Source organism: Psammomys obesus, unplaced genomic scaffold (genome assembly GCF_907164565.1).
Source record: "Psammomys obesus unplaced genomic scaffold, mPsaObe1.curated_primary_1811, whole genome shotgun sequence".
Classification (NCBI taxonomy): Eukaryota; Metazoa; Chordata; class Mammalia; order Rodentia; family Muridae; genus Psammomys; species Psammomys obesus.
Window position 1 is genome coordinate 267,337 of NW_026596101.1, and position 27,309 is coordinate 294,645.

Sequence of the window (27,309 nt, forward strand, 5' to 3'; positions counted from 1 at the left end):
CTCCAACCAGATGTATCAGAGCCTGGGACACCAAGGGCTGGACAAGTCGCATGGTGCACCTCAGCTGCTCTTCAGCCTCACTGTCATAGCTGGAGTGCTCTTCTGTCCTTCATACAGACAAGCCAACAAGTAGCTGGAGCAGGAGCTCCACCCACTCGTTTTGAGGTATGGACCCTGGCACATAGTCACTCTTGGCTTGGGAACAACTGCTTCTGGGGACAGGGGAGGATTCAGAAAAACACTGGTGGGGAGCTTCTGTCAGATGCCTTGGTCTGTGCCTCACAGGGATTTGTGGGTAGGACAAAAGCTTTGGGTAGGCAGATGCAGGTTGGGGTCTCACTCTTCTGCTATCTTTTTGTGTGACCCCAGGTAAATGTCTTCATCCCTCTGAGCCTCAGATTCATCACTGATGAAAGGCAGATGAATAGAAGGAATGCAGTGGGGTACCTTACTCTGATACTTTTTAACTATGCTGAAGAAACAAACTCTCTGTGTCATTTCCCATATCCAACCTCCCTCCACACCAATCAGGTCTCTGAGACACACCAACACTGCACAGATACATTGCCTCCTCTGGCCATGGGTGCAGGAGGCAGTGATGGGTGAAAAGAGCCAGCATTTCTCTGTTCCTAGGCTCTCTGCCCTCCAGATGCCCAGCGAAAATGGTTTGTGGAAACTGCCAGAGCCCACAGTTCATGCAGCCTTTGACTTTTGGAGCCAGGAGCCAGGCTGGAGCTTGGTACCTCACAGCCTTTTCTTGAACATTTTCCTTTTAGACAGACAGACAGACAGACAGACAGACACACACACACACACACACACACACACACAACTTTTAAAGTGAAGCCCTCAACAGAAGCAAAAACATAACTATATAGCCTGGCAGAAAAGGGCTGAATCAAGGCCTTTCTTTCCACCTTTTCTATTGGGAAGGCCTCTGAAAGGATTAAAAGTAGGTTAAGAGAAGAATGAAACAGCTGTGTTTCCAGTGTGTACCTGACAACGGCTTTTGTGGAAGTGAATAATTACATGAGAATCGCTTCCTTCCCACCTCTTTCTCAGCCTCCTCCTGGTTGCTAGGCACCCTCGCTCCTTCTCCCGGCTAATGCCACATACAGAAGCAAGTGAATACAGTATGGCCATTATGAGGGGCCTGGAGTCCAGGAGAAGGATTCAAATGCTCCTCGCTGGTGGCTTCTATGGGGAAGAGGGTTTGGGGGAGCTGACTTTAGATATATTTAAATGCTAATGTGCTGGGCGGCAGGCAGGGCCAGCAGGATGGCGGTGGTGGGAAGGGGCAGGGGATCTTGGCTTGGAAGCCACACTGGAAACATGTTCTGTTGCTTCTCAAGTGGGTGCCAAGCCCTTTCCTGGGCAGCTGGCCTTGACCACCCCTGGCCCTGCCAGTAAAGTGTCAGCGGGCTGCAGGGCTGAACTGTGGGTAGTGAGGCCCTAGCTGGCTCTGTGGCGGGCGAGTTTGGGTGTATAGGCCGACCCTGGTGGCCCCTGTATGTGCAGTGGTAAGCGGGGGTCATTGTGGCTGGACCGTTGCCCACCTTACTGAGTGGTTATGTCTGAAGCAGAGGGAATAGATGGGTGGTGAATGGCACCAGGTACGTGGCAGTGACCTGTGGTGCCTTATATAATAAAATCCTGGGGGCTATGCATACATGCCTGCCCCCAACTTATCACTGTGAGGTGCTGAACCCCATTTTCCATGGGCTCAGCAGAGGCGGTCCAGAGCCAAGACCCCTTCACAGCTAGGACCTTCCCCAAGGTCTGTCTGTGGGCTCAGGGATCCAGTTAAGTGAGATCTCCCCCACTGGGACTTCTTCAGGGGATCATCCTGGCATTGTAGATGGCACATCCCCCATGCAGGAATTGGAATGCACATAGAAGCCTCATTGGCTCCCACTAAGAAGTACAGGTGCCCAACACACACACACACACACACACTGTTGTGGACACCAAGCTGATGACCAATCTCATTCTAAATGGCCTGGATCAGAGGGCCAGTCTTGCCTTGGCAGGGGTCTGGGCTGGCAGCAGTAGCCCTCACCCACAGACAGCACCAGGCCAGTGTGCCTGGATCAAGCCAAACTCTAGCTCCCAAGTCCAGCCCTGAGCTGGCATACTCTCTTGTGTCAGCCAAGCTGGCCCTGGGATGAAACCTTAGCCCCTCCCCCAATGGCCACATTCTTTCCTCTAATAAGTGTGGAACTGATTCAAAGTCAGGGATGCTTTGTGCCCTCTGAGGGCCATGGGTAGAACGGGGTGTGGTCTACAGAAAAGGGTTGGAGACAGAATATAGCTACCCAGTGGAAGAGTGCCCACTTTACTGTGTCTGCCTGCACACACAACTGAGACCTCCCAGAATGCCATTGTGTTCCCTGAACTTTGTCCGTCCGCCTTAGCAAGGATAGGGCTCCATGAGAGCACCCAGCCCTTTGTGTCCTGCCTGGCAAGTTCTCAAGCATAATGGCCACCACTGCTTGAGACTCAACGCACATGAACATAGCCTGTGCAGAATCCTCACTATTAGACCAGGTGGGGGACCAGTTGGACTGAAACTGCAGGGAACCTGGCTTCTTTTGTAGATAGTCCTTGACGTTCCTGTGCATTCTCCCAAAGACCTTTCTTTTTCCTCTTAAGCTTGGTTTCTTAATCTACAAAATGCAGAAACTAGACAGCAATGAAGATGGCCAGGATGTGACATACATACTCTACTATCACTGCTGCCCAGGCATCACTAATCAATCATACTGTCTTCTGTCCTCAGTCTAGCTATGGTGAGAAGTGTCTGCCACCAGCCAGATATGGCAATGGAGGAAAACCTGGGAGATAGTCATCCAGCCCTGATATCTCAAGCAAGGAAGTAGTAGAGAGATTTCAGGATTAGTTGAGCCTATTAGAGAAACAGTGGCATGCTCATGGAAATACACATTTTCAGTGGGTCACTGGTACATGCATTGGCCTAGAGGGCTGGAAGGAAGCAAGGTAGCAAAGATGCAAACAAAGATCTAGAGGTCAGGAGAGCTAGGGTGGAGGGTAATTGCCCAGCAGGGCCTCTTCCAAGCAAGAGGCCAAGTGCAGGGTGGGGGTGGAGGCATCTCAGAGGCTTGTGGAGTCCATGGAGTGGGTACTAATTTATCAATGTATTTTTGGTTGGAAGTTATTCAAACTTCCCAAGCAGGAATGTGTCTGAGGGACTCACAGGGAGGCCACAGGAAGAGACTACTCAATTCTGTGATGAACAGATTTCTGATACTGAGTGGGAACACACTCATGTCTCCAAGGAGTCTCCTAGAGGGGACCTGTATTGGTTGGGGACTTCAGAGAGTCACAGGAGCCAATGAGTTTCCTCCCTGGCTGAGGAATAAAGCCCCTGTTCCTCGGGATGATGAGGAAGCAGATGCTTAAAGGGCTCTGAACTGCCTTTTATGTCCGGTCTGGGCAGAAATCTCTGAGCTTTTCTGTAATTGAGAAGCTGAAGGGTTGCACGGATTCTTTTTCTATGTCATATTTCCTGACCATTATCTACACAGCTTCCAGATATGAGAGTTCAGAAGCGTCCAGACCCTGAAGAACCTCTGCTCAGGAGCCTGCAACCAAACAGGTGTACAAGAGGGAAAGGACCCCAGACAAGCAGCTGGCCTGGAGAAAGCAGGGTCAGTTAGACTGGGCAGAACCCTAGCTCTTCTGGGAGACCTTGTAGAGGTCAGTTTTTGGAGCTTCAGCTTCTCTGTGCATGTGACGGCAGAGCTGTGAACTGACAGGCTGCCCTCACAGTTCATGGCACTCCTCATGCAAAGGGCTCACAGGAAGCATAAGTGGTCAGAAAAGGTCATGACTGTGTGTGTCTAAATAAGATTTTTGAATGGTCCAGGGCTGTGTGCGATCTTGAGCTAGAAAAGCAAGAGGAAAGTGTATTCGAAGCTGTGCAGGGAGCTGCTCCCAAACCTCTAACTCCCTGTTCCCACTCCAGCCCTGCCTGCTTGTGGAAGCTTCAACCAGGGAAGGGGGCCTGGTTCATTCCAACAATGATCCTTGCCCAGCAATCTTTGGGGGCCAACATCTGTTCCCCCAAGGGTAGTAGACACTTCCCAGAGAATTGGCTTCTAAGGCCTTCCTCAGGGCACCTGGGTCTCACTGGAGCCAGGTCTCTCAGGCAGCAGACGCTCTTGGGAGAGCAAATGGCCAGATCAAATTAATTAACTATGCATTCTCCCACACACATGACCTGAGGTAAGAACACTTTAACCTACTCTATCAGTGATTTCTCAAGTATGCCATTCCTTGGGTTTTACTGGTAACTGGTACCAGGACCTTCCCCTTATGCCAAAATGCCAGGATGTGCAGCCCTTCAATAACATAGTGCAGCTTTTGTGTCAACCTCTGCACATCTCCCTTGTCGGTCGGTGACCAGCAACACCTATCCCGCATGTATCCCATGAAAGAGCTGTGGTATATTTAGGGGAGTAAGTGAGTGAAGAAGGGTCCTCATGCTCACTGAAGATGCAGCTTTGTTTATTGAACAGTTGGTTCAACCTGCAGCCTCCTGCCTTCTATGAATCTGACCTCTTCAGATTTCACAGAGAAGTGAGATTCTACATGTCCTTCTGTGCCTTCTCTGAGATCTTTCACCCTCCAGGTAACCTACTAAGAGCAGGGTCCAGAGTCCCCAGGGAAGCTACACATTTGTCCTCAGTCTCTGCTTTCTAAAACCCAGTGTTTCCTTCGGATCTTGAAGCCCAGCCTCCAGCAACCCTTCCACCTCCTCTCATGGTACTTTCAGCTCAGACCTTGCCAACCTGAAAGGTCACCTTGCCACCTGTTCACATGGTCTGTCGTCAGCTCATCTGAAGAGAAGAGGTGACAGCTTTGAAAAGTTCTGGATACCTGGGCATTTGACTGGCATGCACAGAGCTGAGGATTTAGTCTTTAAGTGGCTTGGGAGTGACAGCACAGCTGGATGCTGTTGGCCCAGAACTCTGAGGAGGAGCCTTGCTCCCAACCACAACAAAGTCTTCAGGCAAGCGTGTAGGAGAGCTGGCTTCTTCAGGAGGACAAATAGGATACATGGCCACCATGGCTACTCACCCTCCCGAAGAATTCTCTGCCACACAGTGTCCCAGGCCCTGAGGCAAAGGCACAGAGAGTGAGCCAAGGTCCTCACTACTCATGCCTCCCTGGTTGACTTCCCAGGGCTATATCTTGAAGAGCAAAACTAAGAATGAACATTAAGAAGATAAATCAACAGGTGAAGGCTGACATGTCCTGGGTGAAAGGCGTACATGTCTACAACACACTTAAAAATGTGTTGGAGGGGGGAATGGAGAGCCCCAGGCTGCAGTGAACATGGTGAATGCCAGTGATTGAATCTGGGGGCTGGATGCTACTCATACCCATGGCAAAGGGAGCAGTCCCTAGAAGAGGCAGGTCAAGACTAGAAAAGGAAGGGGAGACATTCCCTAGGACGCTCCGGAGAGGTGACATGGTTCCTGATCAGCAATACTGCTGGGTAGCTGTCCCCTTTGAGTGGAAACATGTGCTCCTGAAGAAAGGAGGATTGTAAGATTCTGGAATCTTGGAATGTTACAAGGCTCACAAGGCTGCTCCCAAGGCTACACAAGCAGCAGTGTAACAAGGGAGAGGGGGCTCTTCAGTGGAACTCCTGACTGTCCCTCTTGCTGGGGCGGGGAGAGGCAGCTTTTCTTACTGTCAATCATGTGGGGGGTGGGGCATTTGGTTGATGCAGCTGCTTCTAAACTCCCTGGTTTATCATTTAGTCTTAGGAGGGACTGTCTCCTGATCCCCCATTTGTGTCCTATTAAGATAAAGAGAGAATTCATTTCTGACACAAGCTCAGAGAATGGCACAACCCATTAAGATGGGGCTTCCCACATCAATCAGCCTCATGAAAATAATTTCTAGTCATGTCCAGAGGCCAAATACTCCTAGCTAGATGTGTCTGGAGGCTTGCCTCCTATGAGATTCCAGAGCCCTCTAGGTTGACAATGAATACCTCAGACCTCTTCTTAGGCTGTATGCCTCCTTGAGGAGTGACCGCCACTGCCTGAACATGAGGACACACTCATGCCAGAAGGACTAGAGAATATATTGCCATCCCCAAGAGTAGCATTACAGGTTGAGATCACACACAGGCTGTGGTAGTGTTGAGTGGCTTTTGCTGTGAATCATAAGACACAATCAAGGCTCCCTGTCTCTCCAGAAAGAACCTACCTGAGTAGAAGGAATTATAATAAGAGACATGTGGATGCTATCCTTATACATTATTGCCTTAATTGGCAGGAAAATGTGTGTGTGTGTGTGTGTGTGTGTGTGTGTGTGTGTGTGTAAGGAGGGGGCAGGTGGAGGTGTTGGCCTGCCATTTCTACAGTTGGTAGAGTATAGCATAAAGAGAGTACAGTTAAATATGTGCTAAAGGTTCTTTACTGGGACACAGACACTTGGTTCTCACATGAAGAATCAGATTGTTTATGGGGAGAGAATGAGGCAGAAATGATAGAAGAGAGAGCTTGCCGATCTGATGTTTACCTCTGAAGAAAGGAAAACCCCCTAATGGTGGCTCAGGACAAGACACAGATAATCAGGAAACGCTCATCTGAACTGCTTGGATTGGGAACGACTTTGAAACAAGAACGAGAAGAGTTCTCACAGCCTGGTGTGTGAGGTTACCATAGGGTGTTGAAATACCGGCTCAGTCTGAGCACTGTGGAAATGGAGCGACTGCCTTCCTAACTACCCATGCTTCCTTGATTGTCTCTTAGTCAGGCGGTAGAATCTGACACGATGCAAAGGAAACCAGTTCTGGGTGCACCGCCTCACAGAGCTGTAAGTGACAGTTGGCCATCGTCAGCTAAGTTGCCCAGGAATATCAGGGGTTGAAAGATGACAGAGGAAGAAGGACAGACATTACTGAGAGAATGAGCAAGGTGTTGCTTGCTGTCCAGCTCCTCAGCCTATTAGGACTGTGCTCACAGAGGAGCTAACTAGGGAGGCTCCTTCAGCAGGGACCTTGGGACTGCTATGGGGCTGCAGTGGCTTTGTGGCCACATGGTGAAGTGTTGTCTTTATGAGCTTCAGAAGAGGTTCTGGCACATCTGTGATTTGGGCCAGCATGTGAACTGGGTTTACAAAGTGCTGAAGCAACCAAGAGGAGATGACAGAAGGGCAAACAGAGGGGTACACCTGGGTCACTTAAAGGGGACCATGGCAAGATTTATATCAAGCTAGTTTTCCCAGTTGGGGTGTTACCCTGACAGCCAAATACTTTACTGGTGGCATCTGGATGCTTTTAAAGTCTGAGAAATTGTTCGCAGAAGACATACGTGATGAAATAGTACAGGAGACACAGATTAAGCTTGTTCTAGTGGTGGGCAGTCATAGTCTCTGAATATATAATGTACGTTCCTCCCCTGAAAGAAAGTGCACTGGGGGCAGAGATCCTTCACCCAGCCCAGGGCCCTTCCTATAGCCAAGTGTGGCCAACGGAGAGGCAAAAAATACTGCACAGACATGGAGTCTATCTGATTCCAGAATCAGTTCCAACAGCAGGCACAATAGGGCACAGTATGGCCCTGCCCCTAGGAATCCCTGTCAGCTAAGCAATACTATCTGGCCCCACTAAGCCCACTAAGCAGGCAAGGAGACCCACAGAAGCGTGACATCAGGGTGAGGAAGCTAAACATTCAGGGAGGATGACTGTGGGTTATAGAGAGCTAAATAAGATAGTATTATTACAACTGCTGTGTCCAACACTGTTCTTCTGACTGAACAATCGCTACAACGGTGTCATCTTTTCATGCTGGATTTGATGCTGCTGGCATATTTTTCTCTTTCCTTCCTTCTTTCTTTCTTTCTCTTTCTCACTCTCTTTCTCTTTCTTTCTTTCTTTCTTTCTTTCTTTCTTTCTTTTTTTCTTTCTTTCTTTCATATCCCCCTAGTTGCTGAATCACAAGACTAACTGGCACTGGCTTGGAAGGCAGTTGGCCCTCAGAGATCTTGTCTGTCCTCCACATAAGTATTTCATAAAGGATGCTAACCCTGAGTGCCTCACAGATTTACAAAAGCATCTAAAATAACAGCAAGAAACAGCAGTTAAAGAGTTTGAATGAAGGCACCCTGAACCGGTTGGGAGAAGATTCTCCCAGGATCCCTAACATTGCTAGGTAAAAGTCTCAGTGTCAGCAATGGGCTACCACATTATGAGTTACTGGCCAGGGGGTCACCTCAATGTATAGCCTTACCCCAATTCAGACTGTTGCCACTGCCATTTCTTATGTCAGAACTAGACAGTAAGACACTTTTGCTGAAGATGCCACATCTGAAGAAATCAAGCTTGAGGCCCTTTATCCATGGCTGGCTTTTGTGGTGCTAAAGCCAGCTGGGGGTGTGAATTGTTGCTGATGGTGCTATTCAGATATGGACCCTACGTGTTACATTAAGGTAACATGCAAGGTAAGATGTGCCCTCTAGTGTACATACCCAGCTCACGGGCCTGCTAGGATGTGTTCACAGAAGAGCTAAGACTATTCCGGGAACAACCAACCGATTTCCAATTATATTTAAGGCCAACTCCCTAGATGGGAACATAAGTCTAATACTATGAGCCAGGGCAAGGCTCATTGCTGGTGAGATCATAGGCTTCCATGAGGAAGCAACTTCTATTGTTTTATTAAGTGGATGTGATGTGTCTGTTTATTTGCTTTTAAACATTTTTGGTTCTGCCATGGAATACTGCTGCTGTTACCCTCAGGTACAGAAAGAAAGTTTAATTTTTTTATTTTTTTGCATTGTAGATTAAAGCCTCCTAACCATTCAGACTTGGAGAGTAACTGACTATGCTGTGGCAGAGGCTCAATGCTCAGCCGTAAATAACCACCCACTCCAGTCTCAGGGAAACACTCAGAAGACAGCCAGAGGAAGGGGCGAGCTGTTGTGTAGCTATTGTATTTATATTGAAGCCTTCTCTCCTGGAGGAAAAAGGGAGGCTCAAAGGACTCAAGAAGTTAAGGAAACTCATAAGACTCAGAAAGCACAGAGGATTACAAGACTTACAAGGACCCTTCCTCAGGTAATATAAATAACAAACAATTGCTGGAGGAAAAGACTTTTCAGTAGAGCTGTGAGTTATCACCAATGCAGAGAAAGCTTCTTAGTGATACATCTGTCCTGGAGTTTCACTAATAAACTCCTTGGTTCACCAAGCAAGATTTGGGTGAGATCATTTCTTTTGGTCTGTTGTTGGTGCCCTTTTTTGCAATGAACAAGCATTTGTTAATGTCTGCCTGGGAAAAGTTCATGTCTCCCTCCCACATGCTTGCACCAGTGGTGGCAAACTGAGTAAATTTTGCTCTTTTTGGTAATGGCAAGAACAAAGATCAGTCTGTGATCAGAAAACTAAAGAACTCCACGGAACTCGGTCATCTCTGCCTTGACATCACCTCATAGGCTAATGACACTTTTAAACTCCTAATACCATCAATCTGCAAGCCATTTTGTCTATGTGGGTGGTTCTTTTTGGTTGTTGTTATTTTGTTTTGTTTTTAGAGGTAGGGTTTCTATGTGTAGCCCTGGCTACCCTGAACATGCTTTGTTGACCAGGCTGACCTTGAACTCATAGCAATCTGCCTACCTCCGACTCCCAGAGTGCTAGGATTAAAGGTGTGTGCCACCACCACCCAGCAATAGGTGCTCATGGTTCTGAATGCTTACTTCTAGCCACACATCCCTTCTGGATGAGGTGTGGTGCACCCTTTCCATGGGTCCAGAAAAATCAAGTCAAACCAAGCACAAGAAGAAATGAGTTTGCCTCCCTCGTTCCATTTTGGTTCATGTTTGGGATTTCTATCTCAGACGTACTTAATAGAGAATCTTGTGGCTTCTGTTGTCCCCTCCACTTGATTTTGTTAGGGAGCCCTTTATTCTTTTTTTAAATAAATTTTTTTTTAATTTGTTGAAAACTTTACTCCCTTACCCAATGTATTTTGATCATACTTACCCATTACTCCCCATCCCACCTTAGTGTTCTTCTCCCAGTACCCTCCCAACTCCATGTCTTCCTTTTTTGATGTTATTAATAATGCCCTGAGTATAATGAGTGTTTACCACGTATGCATGGGTGGGGAGGGGGGTCATCCACCAAGGCACGGGTTAGCAGCCACATCCTCAAAGAAGCCACATCCCTTCCCTCAGCAGCCATCAGCGGTGACTACCGCCTCTGCTGAAGGCAGGTCCTCAGCACTCCTTCCACATTCTTGCTAGACTGTTTTGACTGTCCTGATCTTGTGCAGGTAACCACAGGCGTTGACATATGCAAAGGCCATGCCATGTCTGGAGGGAGTTCTTTCTCTCCTACTCTAGCTCAGTCACATGCTTAGAGGTCTAAATGAACACCACAGTCCTCACTGTTCCAGGCAAGAGCATAATTTTGAGATGCATTCAGTGAACATCTACCATGTGCTGGGAGGCACACAAGCCATCTCAAGAGGAAAGTTGAAGTTGGGCATGGTGGTGTGCATCTGTAATCCCAGCACTTGGGATTACAAGGCAAGTGGATCTCTGTGAGTTCAAGGCCAGCACAGTATACAAAGCAAGCCTAGGACAGCCAAGGCTACACAGAGAAACCCTGTCTTGGGGGTGGAGGAAGAGGAGACTTGTGTAAGATATTGTCCACATGTCGGAAGGCTTTGATCATTTGTAGTGGCTGAGTATAACCTGGTTTAATCATGTGCTCCCTTAGGCCAACATTCATCTGTCCCTTTTCAGATGCTATGTAAAGTAAAAACACACAGAGGACCACAGATAAATCACCTCTCTTCTCTGGGCCTTATTTTCCTTCAAGAGACACCCTGAAGATGTATCCCTAAACGTTGCCACCTTTTATTTCCCAGACACATGTGACTATTAAGAGGGATTTCCACTTGGCATGAAGCAGCCCAAGTAGGGGAGTCAAAAGTGGAGAATTAAAGGGCTATTGCTGGTGAAAAGATAAAAGCCAGCAATTACACTCAATAACCTTCTCTTCTAGCCGAGGGAACTCTGGCACAGGGAGAGACAGTGGCTTGTTTAAGGTTAGCGATAGTGCTGGATCCCCAGGGCCTGAGTGGGGAGTTTCCCATCATGCAGCACAGCCTCCTTCTGGGGTGAAGTGTGTAAGACAATAACCTAAGCCTCTGTAGGGTTGGAGGAGGAGCTGTATCCCCTTGCCTGTGCCTGGTGAAATGTCACTAAGGTTCTAATCAAGGAGTGGAGCGAGGCTTGAGCTCTTTGTGAGCAAAAGCAGGGCGGTGCTTGCCCTGTGGGTGCTCCAGCACTCAGCTTGCGTATGAGAAGTGAAAGAAATGGGACAGGAGATTCACACACCAATGAGTCTGCACAGAGAAGGACATCAGCTGTCACAATCCCAGTCACCCAGGACCTATCAACGCCCCATCATCTTACTGCTCACGGGCAAAAGAGACCTCACTCTCTCACAAAGCTGTGCTGGGTCAGAAATCATCAGAAGCCACTGTGTCCATGAGGTGCTCATTGGAATTGTGGAGCTCATGAGAGCTTCCTCTACCTCCCTCCTTGTGGCCTCTGCAAATCTCAGGGCACTTTCCTTCATGTCAGTATATCAGATGCTCGCTCTCCACTACCAACAGACGTGGAAAGGACAGGATGGTGAAGATGGAAGTCCAGAGAGGCCAAACCCCTTGTATGACATTAAAAAGCTAGTGAGTCAGGACTCTAGTCCATGTCAGCCTATAGTCATTATTTCACAAGTGAGGAGACAGATTCAGAAAGCTGGAAATGCGACAGATATTTCATTTGGGGTCCTACATCCCAGTCCAGTTCTCCACCAGCTGTGTCCTTGGGTAATCCACATCCTCCCTCAGGGACTCGGCCAATCCCCATCAATGAAGCAGTTGGTCCTAGATACAACGCTTGTTAACATAGGAAAAAATTAATTGCATTGATTTGTTACCACACACCTTAATAAATATAATTGCACTCTGTACAAAATTGACAGCCAAAATATGGTCTTTAGGAAATCAACAACCTGAAATATGACTTTTTCTTGGTCATATATGAATTAAGAATGTCTAGAGGATACTTCACTGAATACTCATTTGCTGCTCAAAGAATTAGTATGACAGATTTAAGACCAGCAGATAAAAAGAGACAAGTACTGATGATCAAGGATACTGTCATGGGAGAACCAGAGAACCTACAAGCATGATACATAATTGGCATTTTAGGTTCAGAGTCTGGCTTGGAAGAAAGTGGAAATGTCTCTCTATTGACAGAAGAAATGAGAGAAGTCAAAGACGAATGTCGGAGAGGACATCTGAGCAAACAGAAGCCCAAGAAGCCGGGATTTAAATACCTTCCCAAGGATAGAGTTAAAAATTTTGAGCTCTAGAGAGGACAGAAGGCCTATAGAGTAAAGAGAAATGGAGGGTGGGGTTATCTCCATGACACACTGGAGACGTAAGTTCGGGTAGGCTCCTGGGAGGATATGAAGCATTCAAGCAGAGACTCCTAGTAACAGGCCATAGAGACTAAAGAGGACACTATTTAACTAGCCTCCTAGTAGAGAAAGGGGAACTCCAATCAAACTACAAAAACTTCAGCCCTAAATTTACCTTGCCTACAAGATATGCAGGGAAAAAGATAGAGCAGATGGAGCAGAGATTGAGGGAATGTCCAATCAATGCTTGGCCCAACCAAAGACCTATCCTATGGGAATATGCCAACCCCCAACACTATGAACAATACTCTGCTAAACTTGCAGACAGGACCCTGACAGAGTTGTCCTGTGAGAGACTCTACCCAGCAGTGCCTCAAAACAGATGCTGAGACTTACAGCCAAACATTGGGTGATGCGTAAGGAGTCTTGTTTGAAAGTAGGAGGAGAGAGAAAAGGACCTGGAGGTGACAAGAGCTCTACAAGAATACCAACAGGCCAACTAACCAGGACCCAAAGGAACCTGTGGAGAAGACTGAAGCACCAACCAAGGACCATGCATGGACTGGACCTAGGCCCCCTACAGAGATGTAGTAGACAGACAGCTTAGGCTTCATGTGGTCTCCCTAGTAAGGGAAGTAGGAACCAAATGAGACAAGGACTCACTTGCTAGCTTTTTGATCACTTCCCCCTGGCAGGACTGCCTTACCAGGACTCAGGGGAAGAGGATATGCTCAGTCCTCATGCAACTTGATGAGCTGGGGTGGATGGGAAAGAGAGTTCCCCATTTCTGAGGAATAGGTGAGAAGGGAGGGGGAGGGAGAATGGTAAGGGGAGGAGAGAAGGGATGAGGCTACAACCAGGATATAAAGTGAATAAAAAATAATTACTTAAAAATTTTGAGCTCTAGGCATGACTAGAAATTATGGCAAATTACTGTGAAAAACTAGGAAGCAGAAAATAAATTTTCTGTAGTGAATAAAAAGTTACAAAATTATTTTCTAGCATAGTACCCATCCTGGAAGTACCAGATGTATACTTAATTACATGCTGCTTTCACCAATATAGACACCCAAGTCTAACATGTAGCTGAGAAGTTACCATCTTGTAATTCTGAACACAGCTAAACTATCACTCAAGAGAAAGAATGAAATAAATACCTTTTAGATACAAAGGCTGAGAGATTTTGTTCTTCTAAAACCCTGTGGAAAGAACTAATAAAGGATGTACTTTAGCAAGAAAGAAATATAATCCCACAAGGAGTAAAGAAACCACTAAATCATCGCATAAAATCCAACTAAAAAGCAATGGGGCAGAATTTAAATGTCAATAACAATAACTGAGCTTATTAGTAGTGGTATTTAGAGGTGGACATCTGTTGTACCATCTCTTGTTCAAACAGGATGAGGCCAGTGTTAGCCACGCTGGCTGAGTCAACACCCACACCTTCCATATTTTCCTTTGGGCTCGGGGAAGACTTTCTTCCCAGAGTGGTGCCATCACAGTCTCCAGCAGGACTCACAGGTGAGCCTTCATCATGGTTCTTCCTGTCCAGATAAACAGTGGCCATAGTTCTGGCCCTGATGCTTCAATGGTATCCTTAGAACACTGCTAGAGATCACAGGGGCCCTGAAGCTAAAGGAAGGACAATCACAAGAGTTGATGGCATGCCTTCAGGAAGAAAAGGCAACAGATCCCTGTTTATGGCCCCAGGAAAACTTTAGTTCAGTTTCTACAGACTCTTCTGTTTTGGGGTCTTCGGTCCTAAAAATCATTACTGCCCAAAAGATATCTCTACAAAAATAAAATCCTTCCATAGCCACACTCTTTGTGATAGCTAATCATAGTTATCAAATTGCCTGGACCCTGAATTAATTAAAAGTTAAATCATTGGGCATCCATATGTGGAATATTCTTGATCAGATTATTTGAAACAGGAAAACCCACTGTAAATCTAAGCAACACTATCTGGTGGAAGCACAGGATGGAAATAGAAAGAAGCTTTGCATTTTCTTGTATGCCTTCCTGCTTGCTGGCAAGTCTATCTACCCTGGTTGCTTCGTTGACAACAGACTGGAGTCCAGAAGTTCCTCAGGGCTCCTCTGGGCCATCAGCACCAGCATGGGACTGCTGAGACATCCAACATCAAGAAATGAACAACTATTAGGCCAGTGGCCTCTCTGGTGTGAGAGAGCCATTGTTGAACTTCTCTGACTTCATCCTGTAAACCAATCTACTAAGTCCCATGTTATCACATATTCCTTCTTTGCTCTAGACCAGCAGTCTTCTTTGTTCTGTTGCTCTAGACCAGCAGTTCTCAGCCTGTGGACTGAGAACCTTTTGAGATTCAAATGACCCTTTCACAGGGTTGCATAAGAACAGTAGAAAACACAGATATTTACAATAGCAAAATTACAGTTATGAAGTAGTAATGAAAATAATTTCATGCTTGGGGTCATCACAACATGAGGAACTGTATTAAAGGGTTTCAGCATTAGGAAGGTTGAGAACCTCTCCTCTAGAGAACCCTGACTAATACACTCCTCACTATAGTGACCACTGGTCATACATGACTGTTGATGATCTGAAACTTCTGTGGAGAAACTGAGGCACTGAACTATAAATGTGATTCAGTTTCAGTCAATCTAAACAGACATGATTTGTAGCTACTTTACTGGATAGCACAACTCTTGGGGTGTAGTCCCCGAATGGGCCCAATGCATTTCATCTCCATGAAACCTGGGGTGCTCCTCTACCTCCTTCTACCCTAAAATAGGCAGGAAGGCAGGAGGAAGGCCCAAGCTCCAAGAAATTCTTGCTTGGATACCTGTTCTAAGGACCACAGCCTTTTCAGATGTGAGCCTGTTAAAAGTATTTTTTTCCTATAAAATTGTGTTTGTTTCCCAGTTTCTCTCTTAACCCGTCTATCACCCAAATAATTGAGATTCTATTATGTTATTTGTTTAACAAGCTTCATGGCACAATCCTGAGCAGTTTTAACTCTATTCTTAACCCTCTAAGCAGTCTGACTTCCTTCCAGAGTAAATCCCTGAGATACTTGCACTTTATGGCTTTCCCTGTTCCAGCTGAATGTTTCTCCTCTCTTCTGGACCTCTGCCCAGGACTGAATCCCCTACTTCCTGTTCTAAGCCCGCCTCCCCTAGCAGGAAGTCAAGCCTTATTCTCTCCCCTGCTCAGTGATTGGCTGTAAGCTGTTTTATTGGCATATCAGGGGACAATTGTGAAACAGTGTTTACACAACAATAAGACAGGAGAGTCTCAGAATAAGGATTACAACTAGATGGGGGGGGTACAGAAATAGGCATTTGAATTGCATAATAACCTTATGCCTACATGAGCCCCTTACTGATTTATCTGACAGGTCTCACCCGCCTGGAATGTTCTGTTAGGCCAGAACATTTCAAATGTCCAGTCACCTGAGGCCACTGCTGAAATGCAGTCTCTAATGGTGCAGGCTCAGGACAGAGCCTGAGTGTCAGCACTTCTGACAAGCTCCTGGAGACAGCATCACTGGCTTGAAAGAAGTGTGTGGTAGTAAGGTGTGAGCAAAAGAAGCCAGTAGGAAAAACCTGCATCTGTACTATTTCCACTACAGATCATTCTGAAAAAGACAAAACTATGGAGACAGGAAAAATGTCAGGAGAGTGGGTGTGAACAGGTAGAATAGAGGAACTTTAGGACAGTGTGGTCTTACTTCGTATGATACACTAATGGTGGGTACATGTCATTATCCATCTGTCCAAACCCACAGAATGTCTGCAGACTGTCCAGCACAGAGGGTGCAGGAATCTGCTGCTAAGCACGATGACCTGAGTTTGATCCCAGGACCCACATAGTGGAAAGAGAGAACTGACTCCTTCAGGTAGTGCTCTGACTTCCACAAGTGTGCTGCGTGGGTGTAACACACACAAACAAACAAAAGTTAACAATGAAAATGAAAACTATAGGCTTCAGTGATTATAAGACATCAGTACTGGCTCTGTAATTCGGGGCAATGGACCGCCCTTACAATGACAGAAAACCTGAAGTATTAGTGAAACAAAGTCCTTTGGGTTTTCTGCTTTCTATTTCTGTAAGCTTAACCCCCCCCACCCCAAAGTAAAACAAATTCATGAAAGACCCTCCTCAATAAAAAAACCTCAGTCCCAGAAAGCATAAACCGTATCTAGCCACCTGCTCCTCAACCCACTTACAATGGCTAGCCAGTGGCTAACAGGAGTGGACGCTTGGCCTAAGAAAGCCAGGAACTATACTCCATAAATATGTTATGGGCAAATAAGCGCAAAGGGCCAGTCTGGGGTACTTACACAGATTGCTTCTCTTTGTACAGGTCAGCTTGTCACCTACAGCACTGAGCACATGCCATGAGGGACTTTGGGTATTTCCTGGAAGCAACTCTACTACCTCCTTTCTGTCAAGCCTTCTGAGCTTCAGCTATAGCCACCTATAACGTCATAGCTGCTATTCTTTTCTTATGGCCATACAGCACTACAAGCCCAGCCATCCTCAGCACATAGATGCTTGCTTTGCGGAAGCCACAATAACTCACTGGATATTGGCTCCACTTGTCCCTCTTTCCCTCCTCACTGTTCTCCCTCCTTTCTGGACACTTGAAAAAGCTCACACTAGCTGTCTCATGTAGTCTGGCCACATTGACATGGAGACAGAAAACAAGTAAAAGTGGGTCTGTGCCTTCTCAGAGCACACAGGGGGGGACACCCTGAAGGTGAGAGGGGGCAAGCTTCTAAGCCACTGCTTCTTTGAAAGCAAAGAGCAGATTCAAGAGCAGCCAACTCCCTAATGCACTCTGCCTGGTTTTGCTCAGTCTGCCCTGAGCTAGGCAGCCTTCTGAAATTACAGTTCTCTTTACGCCAATCAACCTCTCACTCAGGAACATTCCACAACCACCCACAGACTACCGAAGGAAGTCTGGATTCTTTGACTTGACAGCCGTGGCTGGAGAGGGTAACATGACCTTTCTTTTTTAAAAGCCACATTACATATGGTTGCTGATCACCAACTCTCGCCTGTAACTATGTTACTCTGGCTACTTCCTGTATGCACTCAAAGGTTCATCCTTTTGATCTGTGCTTGTTTCCAAACCCCCTTTCTTTGCTCCCTTTTCCTTCAAACAGTGATTAAAAGCTCCCCAAGGCTTCTAGGACAGAAATGCAGAAAGAATATTTTTTTACTCACCTCTGACTGTTCATGTTCCTTAAGATAAACTACCATAAGGCATTCATTCACCTGCTTCTGTTATCCATCTTCACATCTGTCCTTCCATCCACCCACCCACTGCCCATCTATTTATCTATCCAGCCATTTAACCATCCATCCACTCACGTACCCACCCATCTGCTCACCCTCCTACTATCCATCTACACACATCTATTCATCTGTCCACCCAAACACCATCCATCCAACCACCCACCTACCTACCTACATGTACCTACCACCTACCTATTAATTTGCTTATTCATCTAGCTACTCATCTATCTACCCATCCAACCACTCAACCATCTACCCATCCATCTACCATTCATCTGCGTGACCATCTACCATCTACCACCCATCTAGCAATCTAATTGCCCCCTCTACATCAGTCCAAACCATCCATCTACTCAACTACCAATCATCTTCCCACCCATCCACCACTTGTTCATCTGTCTTCTCAATTATTGACCTTCCGTAAAGTCACCTAACACCCACAGTATACCATCCATCCACTTATCCATTTATTCATCCATCTGTCTGTCCATCTATCCATCTGTCCATCTACCCATCCATCTCATGGATTATTAGGATCTTCTCATGTCCTGGGCTCTGTCTCTGGTACCAGGGAATCCACAGTAGATGGCACACAAACATTCTTTGCTTATGCAGAGCTGAGATTCTAAACTCATGATACTAACCATAAACATATTGATAAACATGAGATTATGTCAGGCAACCACAAGCTCCATGAATCAAAACAACAACAATAACAGGGTTTGATTCAAGTCATGGGTTGAGGTTGAACCTGACAAGGGAGCAGAATGACCAGCAGCATGTGAGAGGGCCAGCTATGAGATGACATAGAGAAATAATAACTGAGACAGAACCTGGGAGAATAGGGCCTTTGCTGCTAGGGCTAGGTTCATTGTGACCTGGGAATGAGGGCCATGTGAGATAGGACCAGCAACTGTGGTGATTGAGCATATTTGCAGATACTGCCAAATGTCTCCTGGAAGTCGGAATTTCCCAGCAAAGCAGTGCTGCTCTAGAGCAAGGAATATCTATACTCACCTTTTTCAAGCTTAAAAACAACCCTGAAGGGACCCATAGGGGAACCATAACTCAGAAGCCCATCACCTCTTACCAAGTCTTATGAAGTCAGGCTTTTGGAGTCAGGACTTCCATATAGCTGAACTGAGAAAATGTGAGAGTGAACCCTCTCAACATGTTTAGCCTATACAATGTCCAGCTCACTGCCAATGGTTGGAATAAAATGCACATTAAGACAAAAGCCAGCACTCTTCCAAGGAGGATAACAGAATCTAGTGTCTACACCAAATCTGTAACACACACTAGTAAAAAACTACAAGCAGCACAAGCAGACAAGAAAATACAAGCTTTACTCTAGGGCTTTGCATTTAGTAGACTTCAGTGTTCCTAAATACATTTAGAAAACTGAGGGATACATTCAAAGCATGGAGGCAGAGAGTTCCTTCAGAGTGCTGCGGGAAGGCAGGAGAGCCAGTGAGTAAGCAATAAGAAGCAGAGGCCCACTGTTGTGATGGCCTTGCCTCCCCTGTTTAGGCTGAACTTTAATCTGCCCAGTGGATATCTTCAAAAGTGAGACACTGACAAACCAGAGCAGCAAAGCCAAAAGAGAATGGAAGGGAGGGAGGAAGAAAGGGATGATAGATAGATAGATAGATAGATAGATAGATAGATAGATAGATAGATAGACAGACAGACAGATAGATACATAGATAGACAGACTACATAGACAGACAGTTTGAACACTGGGAAGTGAATGATGTGCATTTGCCTTAGCTTAGAGATGAGGGACCCCTGGGACAGGATGGGACAGTCAGAAGTGGTGCCTGGGTGGGGATGAAACCCACCTGATGTGAAGCATCCAGGGCCATAGCAAAGAAGACATGCGGTGACTTCAGAATCAAGAAGGGCAGCTGGGAGTGGGAAGCCACAGAAGCCAGATGCTCAGACATGACAGCTTTGGCATTGTACCCTTTGCTCAGCAGGGCCACAAGCCACTGAGCTCAGGGATAGCTGTGTAAACTTTAGCCCTCATGTCTCAGCTTCCTCGTTTATAAAAGCAGGCTTTAAGCTCACATCTCTCATGAGAACTTTGCTTATAGAAAGCATCTGCTTTCTATATATGCACATATATATATGCACAGCACAAGAATTTTCAGTAACAGTTTGGTGGCTGAGTGAATTGGAGAGACAAGACAGTTGTGGTGACTGGTAGGGTGTAAGCCTCCAATAGATAACCATCAGTAGTTACTTTTTAGGTGGCAAGCTAAGTGTGTGCTATGTGCCACACTTCGGCCTCCAGTGTCACTACACTGATGGCCATAACACAGCTCTCCTACCCCCAACACTGAGAAAATAGGTAAGAGACCACAGAACTTCTTCCTGAGAAGATCTGGAGCTTCAACTCTTTGACAGCATCTCTGTGGGGCACAGAACCCCACAGAGATGAGGAGCCTAGCAATTCTGACTCCATGAGCCAAGAAAGAGCAACATGAGATTAGGTCAGATTCCTGTAGGCCAGTTCCAACCCCAGCACTGTCCCCAGAATTGTTATTACTGACCTAATCATGCCTTCCCAAGAGACAGCAATCTCCTTGAAGACAAGAGCCACATGTGACAGGATGGCTAGGCCTGAAAAGCAGGCAACAAACCCATGGTACTAGAGAAATCAATACAGAACCAAATGTATTCAAAGAAACTTCTAATCGCCAGGAGTGGCCACCAGTGTTGTTTCATTATTATTATTATTATTATCATCATCATCATCATCATCATCATCATCATCATCATCATCATCATCATCTGTATTTGCTATCTCTTATTCAGTGGAGACAGAGATATTTTGGCTTGAAAGTGTTTCAGCCCAGAGGCCTTTTTTTTTTGGGGGGGGGGTGCTGGCATGGAACCAGAATACGTTGCCACCAGGTGGCAGTAATTTCATGGAGTCTTCTTCAGGGTTCAGAAGGTTTTAACCAGGGTCTTCTCTTTGGTGGTCTGATTTGCCCTCCTAGGGAGAGGGAGGGGGAAGTAGGGAAGGGCCTGTTCTGAGGTCCAGCATTTGGACATCTTATCCTCAGGTTCTGTTCCATCCATAGAGGAGGCAGCACAAGGAGGTGGTGTACCAGTGCCCTGCCTGGGAAAACAGACCCGAGAGTTGGATCTGTGACAAGCCTTTCTGTTCTCACCCTGAAAACACACACTCAAAACACAATGACAAGTGAGGGTGAAAGAAATCTGGGGCAGGGACAATGTGATTTCTTGCAAGATCCCCTTGGCTCTCCAGAGACTGAAAAGACAGAAAGTGAAAATCTGAGGGGGTAAAAATGGAGTTGGAGCACTTCACACTTCAGAGAAGACACAGGGCTGATGGTGAAGACAAACAGATGTTTAGAAAGTTCTGACCATGGATGGAATGCAAACCGCAGAGTGAGCTGCAGCATCGCTTCAGGACCTTCATGAGAAAATTAATTTATTGGATCCACAGTCAAAGCCTCAGTTCCTAGTTCAAAGCTACCCCCTCTTGGGCTGTGGGGGCTCTGACTTATCCTGCTGAGAGCCAGACATAGACCAACAAAACCCAGGGTCCAACTCACCGCCATGACACAGGCAGTGAGCTCTCCTAGGACCAGCTGTCTATCTTCCAAGAAATATTCATGCATCATTTTTTGCCTCATTACAGGCTGTGCCAGGGGCCAACAATCGATCAAACAGAGAATGTAACAGGTACATTCCCTGCCTCATTAAGGCTACGCTAGAATGAAGAAGCGCAGACCCAACCCAGAAGCCTTTGAGATTCAGCAATGGTAGAAGAGGAGCCTGAGGACTGACAAGAGATATGGGGGCAGGAGAGGACATGGAAGGGTCTTAAATTCAGGGATCCTTCAGGTGACAACAATAGCTACATGCACATCATTAGACTTTTAAAATAAAATTTACAACTATCTTTTTCTACCCACAAGGAAGGAATTACCCCATTTTACTGATGATAAAACTGAAAGGGTCTTGAGGTTCCAATGAGGGAGTATAGAATAGTACAACCCTCACCCCAACCCCCTCTGTGCAATATGCATAGAGGGAGCAGAGGAACCCACTGTGGAGCTCCAGATGAGAAGGGGGGAAGGTCTGAGAAGGCAGGTGAGGGGTAGTGATGGCAGGATGCAGCTGCCCACAGGCTTTGGCACTGGAAATGAAAGAGAGACGGTGAATAGCCTGGCTGAGACCCCTTCCAGACAAGACTGCCTGGAAGATCTCTCTCTGCTGCAGATTGGGGACCCTATGGAGGGACATGAACATCTAACTTAACCCTAGCCCATTTTCTTCTTCTCAGAGGTTGACCTGGGTGGGGAAGTGGCCCGACTATCCTCTCCACCAGGCTGAAGACTCCAGGGACTCCTGGGACCTGGAGTCCTGAGGGACAGAGGGACACTGATGAGCTCAGGTCTGCAGCCTCTTCCAGAAGAACTCTCAGCAGCCACTAAACTCTCAGCCACTTCCTAAACATCAAAAGAGTTCTGGTTCTTAAATCCAGAGAGCAAACATTTTCTGAGTACCTACTGTGTACCTAGCATAGGCCAGTCTGGTTCTGGGGAGGAGTGTGGGCAAGGATGATGGGGATTTTGCTCTTAAGCTGTCTTCTTGGTGAACCCAGCAGCCACCCACCCCACCTCCACCGCACTGTCTGCCCAGCACCTGCCACCATCTCTAGGACTCTGGATTCTGCTTTTTCAATTTATTTTATAATCCCTTTGTCCAACCACAGGGTCAGTAAATAGCTGGTGAAAGAAATGGACATTGTACAGATAAAAAAAATCACACTTCTCGCACGCACACACACATATAACTATATAAATATTCCATGGTCAACATGGGTTCTCTGGAAATGGCATGAGACACAAAGGTGGCTCTCAGTGGCAGGGAGCAAGGACTTCCCTGTGGAAGGCATACTTCAGCTGAGTCCTACAGGGTGAGCCACGGTTAGGGTGAGGAGGAGCTAAGGACAAAAGAAAGTTTTCTGTAGAGACAGAAAAGATATAGATAGGAGGCTCTTACACAGGATAAACTCAGAGCTGGAGATCAGGGCAGAGATGGAAAGAACAGTATGGATGCAGCTCCCAGAATCCTCTGGGGCCCTATCATTTGGAATCATTCAAGTGACCATGAGTGCCCCAAAAAGGATTGAAGCAAAGAGCTGCCAATCAGATTCACATTTTCAAACAGATGTTTCTGCTGTGGGCCAGGGAGTGACTTGGAGGAGTCAGGTGTCATTTCTGCAAACCACTGAGGGGCAATCCTGTTTTTGTGTGGAGACAGCAGCAGCCTGTACTAAGCCAGGGTCAGCAGATGTGGACAACAGAAAAGACACAAGGGGATGCACTGGGTATTCCCAGGGTGCTCTGGGGCAGAGGTCAGCAAAGGGCTAAATGGTAAGTGTATGAGCTCTGAGGCTCATGTTGCTGAGATGGGCCTAGTACAGGTGCGGCTGGAGTCTGGGACTCAACCTCTAGGATGCATCCAATAAAGTAGCAATTTCATACGACAGGAACAAATCGTATCTGTGAGTATAACAGTCTCTGAGCACAGTGGTTCTTCTGTGAGTCCGTGAGTGTGTGGATGGTTGTGAGATCCCCAATCCAGAGGTGCACACAGTCTATCAATCATTCAGCTTGCCCTTTGCCACACCAATGCAGTGCTACAGGCCCCTCCAGTAATGATGTAAAACAGGCATAAGGGCTGGTGCTGAGCCAGAGACCAGGGTTTGCCAAGCTGTACTTGTGGAATCTACCTGGAAAATCACCAGCTGAATTCAGTCTTTTCATGCCATTGATAGAGAAACCGAGGCTTAGAAGGAAACCCAGGAAGACAGTGGAAACCTGAGATGCTCAGGGAGGAGCCGGATGGATTGTTAGGTCTTTGGTTCATCTGTGTTTTCCGACTGTTTATGTGCGGGTTCATCTGTGTTCTGAGAGTGTGTGTCCATCTGTGTGCATATGTGTATAATGTCTAGCTGTGTACAGAAGTGTGTGCACATGCATGTGCCTCTGTGTATACATATATGTGCACGTGTGCATCTATGTACAGGTGCATTTGTTTCCTCTGTATGCAAGTGTGTGCACTTGTATATCTGTGTGGTCATGTGTGTGCTCATGGGCATGTTTATCTGTATGCATGCACATTCATCTGTAAGTGTTTTTCTCCCTTTCTGTATCTGTATGTCTCTGTGTGTCTGTGTATGTATGTCTGTGCTTGTGTGTGTGTGTGTGTGTGTGTGTGTGTGTGTGTGACTGCCCCTCTAGAGCCTGCATCTTTAACAAGCTCCAGGCGCCTTGATGATTTCCAAGGTCTAGAGATCATGAAGGATGTCCCGAGGAGGACGAAGAGGATGATCAGAGGAGATGGGGGTGAACCTGGCTTGTATCGATACTGGACCTGTAGACCTAACAAGAGAGGATGGACCTGTGATGGATGTTTGTACCCATCACAGAGCCCCTTCCGTCAGAGTTGGAATTGGCCAGGCCAGCAGTCAGGATCCAGTTCCTTTCTTCCTGGGGATCCTTCCTGTGATTTGGTGGCCAGTAGCACTTGCAGGCATAACAAACTGGCAAATATGAGCACGTGCCCCACTCCTGGCCTCATCACTCATGGCCACAGACACCTCTGAGTTGCACTAAACAACCTGTGCTCTGCAAATCTTTCTATTCACACTGCCCAAAGAAAGGAAGCCAAAAGCCTCAGGCTTAAAATCTCTCAGAAGCATCAAGTTCTGACCGGAAGTGAGACACTAATTCTGTATGCTTCATTTGTGTTTGTTTCTATATAAAGTGGGCACTTCCTGATAGCCACAGCCAACTCCAAGCTCTGTATACTGGAATTACTGTGGACCTGTAATTCCCCCAGAGAGGTCTGGGCTATTGTCTTGGAAACTCCCTGAGGGCTCTGGCATGAGGTGGAGGTTGAGGGCTTGGCTTAGGAAGGGTCTCTGTTTAAAACACTCTCAGGCACTTTGCCATGAGCCCACTCAGAGGGGCTCAGGCATAGATACTTGTTACTCACGACCAGAATAATCCAAGCCTGACTAAAGGTGAGCCAATATCTTCAGAGGTGGGGTCAGGGATGGGTTTGGGTGTGAACTATTCTACAAAGAAAGCAAATCCCAGAAGGACTCACCTTCTCACCAAGACAAACCCATGGCAGGTCTATGGCATCAGGCAGGGAAAAAAAAATAAGTTTGTAATTTTAACCAGTTCCTGACTGGAATTTAGCATGTCCTCCGCTTGTGATCATGAATGCTATCAACAAACCACGGACCTGTCATCAAGGAAAGTGTAGATATGATGATGGTATGACCAGCTAAAATATCTGTGTCGAGGGCTGGAGGGACAGATGGCTTAGTGGTTAAGAGCATATACTGATCTCCCAGAGGACTGGAATTCAGTTCCCAGTGCCCGCATCAGGCACCAAATTCTAGCTCGAGGAGATCTGGACACCTGTGCCCTCGCCCACACATGTGGCCTATGTTTTCAACACACACACATAAACATCATTAAAACTAATTAATAAAAATTAAAAACAAATAAAAATACAATACCTACGATGAATGCTGCTTTAAAACCATAATAATGGTTCATCGTGTGATCCCCAAACCCAAAATATCCCTGATCCCAAAAGCCAAAATTTGAAACTTTCAAAATGTCGGCATATCACAAGTAGAAAAGCTCACAGCAAGAGATTATTGTTTCACATATAAAACAACTAAAAATAGACATATAAGAAATATATAAAACAAATATAGTCTAAAATCTGCCTTTTATCTTTCTAACTGGAATAATAGGTACATAAATCCTGTCACAGCCAATCATTGGTAGATGAATTAAAATAACTTTGGAGTCACAGAGTATGTCATATGTATAAAATAAATTTAAGAGACCTTAAAAAAAAAGAAATACATAAAAACAAATAAATTTCATGCTTACAATTGGGCACCATCTCCAAGACACTCATCACATACATGTGACGACTCAAAAATTCAGAAAAATCCCAAATCTGAAATGTTTGACTCCAAGCTTTCCAGGTAAGGGTGACTCGGCTTGCAGCCTCCAGGCCTGCGAGGGGTCATATGGTGGAGGCACTCACCAAGAAGTGTCCATGTCAGCAGGCCACCATAGTTACCGTTAAAGGTTCTCCAGCCGTATCTTAACACACTTGCTTTCTTACGTACTTAACAGATGCATTAATATTACTATCCTGAGGAGGCCAGGGGCTTCCACCCGCTCACGTGGGCCTGAGAACGTTGGCCTCAGGGGCTGGTGAGTGACACTGTGCTTTGGGCTGCAGCGCTCACCTGTGGATCAGAGAGCCGGGAGAGGTCAGGGTATAGGTAGAACTTGACGCCTTCAGAGGCTCCTGGCAATGTGACCCCTCGGATCAGGAGGATCAGCAGCATGATGTAGGGGAAGGTTGCAGTGACATACACGACCTGTTCGGGAGCAGAGAGACAAGAGTTAAGCAGGGGTGGGAGTGCTGGGCTTTCACTCAGCACAGATCCCTCTCCTTGCTCCTGCATGCTACAGACCATCCTCTATGAAGGCTGCTCTGAATTTGGTTAGATGCATGGACCATGCTCTCTGCATCCGTCTATGCAGCCCAGTCTCAGAAAGACGGTTGACTCCGAGCATCCTCGGGGTCTTGTTTCCACAGCTGCCAGTATCTATGGATGCTCAATGCCTCTCCCATCAAACGACAGAGCATTTGCAGAGAGCTCCTCTGTGTATAGCAAGGCATCTCTTGATGGCTGACAGCATCCAATACAACAGAAGCACCATGCAATCAGCACCTTGCATTATCTAGGGGACAATGACAAGGGAAAAAAGTCTACTCATTCAGCTCTGATGCAAACATCTATTCAATATTTCTGGGTTTCTTTGAATCCACAGATGTGGTTCCAATTGACTGCACTGACAGGAAGTACCGAAACTAGAGTCCTAGGCACCAAGAGTGGCATGATGATGCCTCCCTTGCTGTCTTTGTCATGTTGGGTGTGACATTCCTATCAATCAAGACAAACGTGAGCAGGAGATGCCTCTTCTACAGCCGTACACGGTCAGCAACAGTGTGTCCTGAATTCGAACATTATTGAGAGGGGACATTTCATGTTAAGATTCTTATTGTAACAAATGGAATTAGAAGAGGAATTAGTAGTGGGCCTCACCAGGAGCCAAGGGGAGAGGAGCCCTGTCTCCTTGTGGGGAGGAGATGAAATTTCTGGTGCATGCCAGGCATTCATGGTACACACACACACACAAATGCGTGCACACACGTGTGCATATGCACACATGTACCCGTTTGCCTCACTCTGCCTACTCCTCACAGGAGACTGACAATGGTGGGTGACAAACTCACAGAAAGAAATGGAAGTCACAACCCCATTCATGGAGCTCTGGAAAGGGAGCTTGCAATGTCACTTCTGTGTGGGACACTTGCTACTGTTGCCTATCAGACTCTGCTCCCTTTAAACTGTATTTGTTTACTGTGTGGGGGCTGTGTGCATGACATGG

General features: G+C 46.5%; 1 protein-coding gene across 1 annotated transcript in view; it reads right to left on the minus strand.

The window, feature by feature from the left end:
* The window catches only part of Slc6a11 (solute carrier family 6 member 11), a 116,512-nt gene that overhangs the window by 31,541 nt on the left and 57,662 nt on the right, over nt 1-27,309 (minus strand). The window contains exon 6 of the mRNA XM_055628583.1: nt 26,097-26,231. Within this exon, the coding sequence (XP_055484558.1) occupies nt 26,097-26,231 (135 nt within the window). The remainder of the gene's footprint in view (nt 1-26,096; nt 26,232-27,309) is intronic.